Below are 6,000 nucleotides of genomic sequence, written 5' to 3'. Positions count from 1 at the left end.
AGAAGACTGTGGAGAGCCCACAGCTGAAGAGGAGGGAGCTTCTGCAGAACATGGCCTGGTGGAAGGCTTTCATTTGGACAGCGATACGGATGTAGAGGATGAAAACGAAATGAGTCGCATTTCTGAAGCGCCAGCATCATTGGACCCGGAAAAAAGGGACAGGGGCCCAGAATTGGACCCTGACACTGATCTGAATGAGCCTTCAGTGGTGGCTCCAGCTGTCCATTGTCCCCAAACCTCAATGGAGCTGGGCAGTGATACAGATGCGGAGGAGAGCGTAGAAAGCCCAGCTGTCTTCAGATTAAAGCTCCCCTCTACTTCTATGGAAAAAGAAGAGGACGACACCGATGTGGAAGCAGAAGTGGAAAACCCAAGTGTTGTTTGTCCAAGAAAACATGATCCTGTTCCCCCAAAAGAAGGTGACTTCAAACAGATGGAAGACAATGTAGACAACGTCCAACTTGGCGGGAGAAAGGATGATGATAATACAGATGTGGAGGAAGATTTGGATAATCCAGAAAGCGGTGTGAATACCCGGCCTCCCACTGCCCATGAAGATGTTGACACTGATGCGGAAGCTTCAACTGTCAAGGGAGAGACTCCAGGTAGGACCAAGAACCGTGGAGTTGGTGGACACAGTGACGGTGAAGATGTTGACACAGATGTGGAAGACTCATCTGCCAAGGGAAAGACTCCAAGTAGGACCAAGAACCGTGTAGTTGGTGGACAAAGTAATGGTGCTGATACCAAGGAAGAAACGATTAAACCCCAGCTGGAGAATTCAGAAGATACTTGTGCTCAGAGGACCTGTTCTTCAAGTGGTAAGGAGGGCAGCACAGACATGGAAGAGGTTTCCCTCAAGAAGATTGAGTCAGACGGTCATAGTGTCAGCGAGAGACACGGTGATGTGGTTGAGGTGACAAAAAATTCTGAGGTTGAACTCGAGATGAGTTATGAAGATAGTGACGAATCTCCTAGGGACTTCGACAAGAAGGAGCCCTCGCCGAACCCTATGCAACACAACCTCCCCATGCTCTTTCTAGGTAGCGATACAGATGAGGAAGAGGAGGCAGGCAATCCAGATGTGGAATCAAAGAAGCGCCCACCAGTCTCTGGCGCAGAGTCCAGCAAAGGAAGTGGAGTGAGCCGTTTGGGGGATCCAGACGTTGGATCTTGGGAAAAACCTTCATCCGCACAAGACAAGGACAGTGATACTGACGTGGAAGTGACACCTGTGGGTCATGATAAATCCACGGCTCAGGACAGCGATAGAGACACGGAAGACGTTGCTCCATTTTTACTAAGAAAACCCCTAGAAGTGAAAAGCTCCCAGATAATAATCCCAGGGAGATCCCAGGCGGGAGGAGAGCCGTTGGCTTCTTCCTCAGCGGGGATTGGAGGGGCCTTCAAATCTCGTGAAGGCAACGAAGACACAGATGCCGAGAGAGGGGAATCCTATTCAGCAGACGAGAGCAACACCGATGGTAAGGAGAAAGGGAGGAAAGAGAGAGAGAGAGAAATTTCAAGTATTGTTGGTCCCCATAACCTCTATGGAGATTCCCAATTATCCAGGTCATGGTTGTCCCAAAGGTACTTTTTCCAAAAGACAACTGGACTTCCTTGGCTTTTGTTTTTCACCCGTTGAAAACATTTATCTTCTCATCCGAGAAGCTTCTCCAGTTCTGGCAAGCCGGGGGCAAGGCAAGGTAGAACTGAAGAAGCTTCTTGGATTGCTTCAGTTGCGGTCGTAACTCAAGAACTACCTGTAGTTAGAAAGGCAGACGTGCACATTATAAAATAATTGCCAGTATATGTTTATGCCTTAAATAGTAACAGGGGTCACACTCTCTTGAGGTTTAAAAAAATAACAAATGATGTCACCTGACTTCAGATTACGCAGTGAGTTCTTTGGGGATTTAAAAGGGGACTGGAGACTAAAACATATGAAGAACGGTTGCAGGAACTGGGTATGTTTAGCTTAAGAGAAAGAAGGACTAGGGGAGACATGATAGCATTGTTCCAATATCTCAGGGGTTGCCACAAAGAAGAGGGAGTCAAGCTATTCTCCAAGGCACCTGAGGGTAGAACAAGAAGCAATGGGTGGAAACTAATCAAGGAGAGAAGCAACTTAGAACTGAGGAGAAACTTCCTGACAGTTAGAACAATTAATCAGTGGAACAGCTTGCCTCCAGAAGTTGTGAATGCCCCAACACTGGAAGTCTTTAAGAAGATGTGGATAGTCATCTGTCTGAAACGGTAGGGTTTCCTGCCTAGGCAGGGGGTTGGACTAGAAGACCTCCAAGGTCCCTTCCAACTCTACTATTGTATTGTATTATATTGTATTGTATTGTATTGTATTGTATAAAAGTTAACAAGAGAAAGAGAGAAAAGGAAAGGAAACATATTTGGAAATTTATACTGGGCACAAAACAACTTCAGAAAAATATGCCCAGATCATTCTCTCTGTTTGAACAGAGTCTCATTCAAAAAATGGCAGGTTCTAGATATGTTTTTCAAGCCACTCCATTGTTCAATTACTTATTTTCTGCTACTGTCTGGTATGTAGGAAATGCTGTTTGGACCATTGATCCATCTTTATTCAAGACTAAGCACAAGATGTCCATGGTGCATTTCTTTCCACTGTTTGCGCTTTTTTTTCAGATGAGCTTGATGTATCCTTGCAAGCCACACAGTGTTACCTGTCGACTGAAAGCACACCACCTGGACCTGAAAAAGCTGGAGGTATCACAGCTACAGGTAAGAAACATTGCTGAACCTCTGGATCCTCTGGAAGAGAAGAGACCTAGTGGGATAAAAGCCAGGATGTTTGGTTCCTTGTGTTCGGTGGCAGAAGAACTGATTTAGGGCATAACAGACCAGGAGCTGTAGTTTTAAAGCCCTGTGCAAATTATGAGTTGCTTATGTAGGATTTACTAGAGGCAAAGCCTCATCTAGTATCGGTGGAACAGAATGGGCATGAATCATAAGGATGATCCATGGGTTTTGGGAACATGCCATCAGTGACAAATAGAAGATTAAAAGGAAAAAGTTGAGAGGGAGAGGTTTTTAAACATTTAGAAACAAGTTGAGGATGAGAGCAATGGCTAATTTCTTGTGATGGCTGCAGGACTCCCTCTGAATTTTTGATAGACATGGAGGGAAACTAGATGCTCTGTTATTAGCCCCCAGTTAAGGATTTTGTACAGTCTTTGGGTCAGACATGGAGGGAAACTAGATGCTCTGACCCTGCCTCCGTCCATCATGTTCCTAAATGGTTGTCCCAAAGGTGCTTTTTCAGGAGGCAACTGGATTTTTCTTGTTTTTTCTTTGAAGACATTTCACTTCTCATCCTTGTCTTCAAAGAAAAAAACCCAAGGAAGTCCAGTGGCCTCCTGAAAAAGCATCTTTGGGACAACCCTGACCTGGTTGAATGGGAATCTCTACAGGCTTTCCTAAATGGTAGCCTGCAAACCATCATTGAGATACTAATAACGGAGAATATTTTGTGAAAGTTTGCAGCAATCCAACCGGCACACAATTAAATAATTCAGCAGGATTCATTTATATAACAAACTTCTTTATATGCAATACAATACAGCAGAAGCCAGAACTCAGAATTTGCAGAATGCTGCAAACTTTCACAAAATATTCTCCGTTATTAGTATCTCAATGATGGTTTACAGGCTACCATTTAGGAAAGTCCATAATCCATAATCACAGAAGCTATAGAATCACAGAAGCACACATACACACGTTTGTGTTTGTGTGTGTGTGTGTGTGTGTGTGTGTGTGTGTGTGTATGTATGTATCGGTGGTGGGATACGACCGGTACGCCCTGGTATGGGCGTACCGGTGCCTGCTGGGAGCACCAGGTACCGTTCTGGTACGGTGCTCCGGAGGGCCCGCCCACCTGCCCGCGCTCCTTACCTGTATTTGAGCTGTTCGGGGCTTCTGCGCACGCACACGGAGAGTACGACGCCTCCGCAATGCTCCACCGAGCAGCTGGAGCGTCGCGAAGGCATCGCGGGCGGTAAGTAGTCATGCGTGCATACTGGTTGCACTGGGATCCAGAACCCCTCACTGGTATGTAAGTATGCATGTATACACACACATACAGATCAATGAAGCTAAGCCACACCCAGGCTCCGAGCCATCTGGGTCACAAACAGTCCCCATTGGCTGACCTGTTACCATGTCTATTCCAATTCATGAACCCTATTACACTGACATATAGCTTAGGGTTGACATGAGGGGTCCGTGGTGCTCTCTTGAGCTTGCTTGTTTTCTTGCAAACGTTTCCTCATCCAAACTAGGTAACATCATCAGTGCTAGTCTAAGCATTCGTGCAGGAAGAAAAGCTGCTCTTTGGTGGAAGTGTGCCTGCAGGCAATTTCCTCCCCATTTGTGTGCTGTCTGAAGTGTTTGACTCCCACATGTGGCACTAATAAAGGAGAACATTTGTAGCTCAGGGTTGATATGAAGGTCCCTGATGCTCTCTGAGCTTGCTTGTCCTCTTGCAAACGTTTTATTCCCTAAACTAGGCAACATTATTGGTGTGGTCCAGCAGCGGCCGGCTGAGTTGTTGTTGGACTCTGACAGCTCAGACCATGATAGGACTGCTCTGGAGGATGAGGAAGACTCTGGAGGGTGTTTGGAGTCAGAATAGGAACTAGAGAAGCCTGTTGGCCACCAGGTGGCATCTGAGTCAGGGAGCAGTGAAGAGGAACAGAGGGAGGTTGTTCCTGACCTCGAATTGATAGGAGACAGGAACAGCTGTGGAAAAGACATCATAGAAGAAAGTAAGGACAGCTGGTTAAGGGTGTGGCCCCTCCCAAAGAGTTTATAAGTGGAGCGAAGGGAGGGGAATCTTTGCAGGAGACAACAGTCCATATTCCAGCCGTTGCGAAAGACTTCTGTAAGTGTTACCTTGTGTTTGTGAAGAGAACTTTCTAGGCTCCCAGCCAAGGGGTGGCTTTATCTGTGTAATTAGTCGTGGCAGACAGCCAAGCCTGGGTCTGCATACTCCTTGGAATCACGGGACAGAACACTTTTCAGTGCTAGTGATGATTGCAGTGATGACGTTATCTAGTTGGGTAATGAAATGCCTGTAAGCAAATAACCAAGCTCCGGGAGCACCAAGGACCCCACAGTCATTGGCATTTCTGGAATGTGTGGGGAGCATTTGGAACGGCAGTTGATGAATCACAGTTCGAATTGGAAGTTCAGTTAGAAAAGGTTTGGTGACTCCTGCATTCTTTGTTTTAGCTTTCTTAAAATGGATGGGGGCTATTTCTTTCCTGTCTGTGATTTAGAACCTCTGGAATACACCTGGTTGGCTGATGCATGACGCAGAATTCTAGATTAGATGGACCCCTATCCTGATCCTCCAGAAACAGGGGTGTCAAAACCGATTTCATTGAGGGCCGCATCAGGGTTGTGTTTGACCTTGGGGGGCTGGAGTGGCAAGGGTGAGCATGGACAGCTCGATGTCACTCGTGTTGGGGGAGCCTGTGATGGCCTGAGTACTCTACCTGTGAAAAACGGGATCCCAAGCTCCGTTTTTGGCTGCGACAGCCTCCTGCAACCCTCTGCCAGCAAAAACTGAGCTTGGGAGTGCCAGCCACAGCCCTCACGAGCTCCGTTTTTGGCTGCGACATCCTCCTGCAAGCCTCTGCCAGTGAAAACGGAGCTTGGAAGTGCCACCCTTGGCCCTCGTGAGCTCCGTTTTTGGCTGCGACAGCCTCCTGCAAGCCTCTGCCAGTGAAAACGGAGCTTGGAAGTGCCACCCTTGGCCCTCGTGAGCTCCGTTTTTGGCTGTGACAGCCTCTTGCAACCCTCTGCCAGTGAAAACGGAGCTTGGGAGGACCACACGCGGCCCTCCCCAGCTCCGTTTTCTCTGCCAGAAGCACTGTGGGTCGGTCCTCTGTTGTTTCAGAGCAGCCCCGCAGGGAAGATCTAAGAATCCCGCGGGCCGTATCTCGCCCCCGGGCCTTGATTTTG

At 47.5% G+C, this 6,000-nt stretch overlaps 1 protein-coding gene across 3 annotated transcripts in view; it reads left to right on the top strand.

The window, feature by feature from the left end:
• MDC1 (mediator of DNA damage checkpoint 1) overlaps positions 1-6,000 on the top strand; it is a 43,503-nt gene that overhangs the window by 16,932 nt on the left and 20,571 nt on the right. For all 3 annotated transcript variants that reach the window (XM_081932142.1, XM_081932141.1, XM_081932143.1), the window contains exons 5-6: positions 1-1,484; positions 2,662-2,757. The exon at positions 1-1,484 is cut by the window's left edge and continues 123 nt beyond it. In XM_081932142.1, the coding sequence (XP_081788268.1) occupies positions 1-1,484; positions 2,662-2,757 (1,580 nt within the window). The remainder of the gene's footprint in view (positions 1,485-2,661; positions 2,758-6,000) is intronic.

This window comes from Natrix helvetica, assembly GCF_964273705.1.
Source record: "Natrix helvetica genome assembly, chromosome: 1".
In the NCBI taxonomy this organism is placed as follows: domain Eukaryota; kingdom Metazoa; phylum Chordata; class Lepidosauria; order Squamata; family Natricidae; genus Natrix; species Natrix helvetica.
The sequence above is the reverse complement of the archived record's forward strand: the minus strand, read 5'-3'. Positions and strand labels throughout refer to the sequence as shown.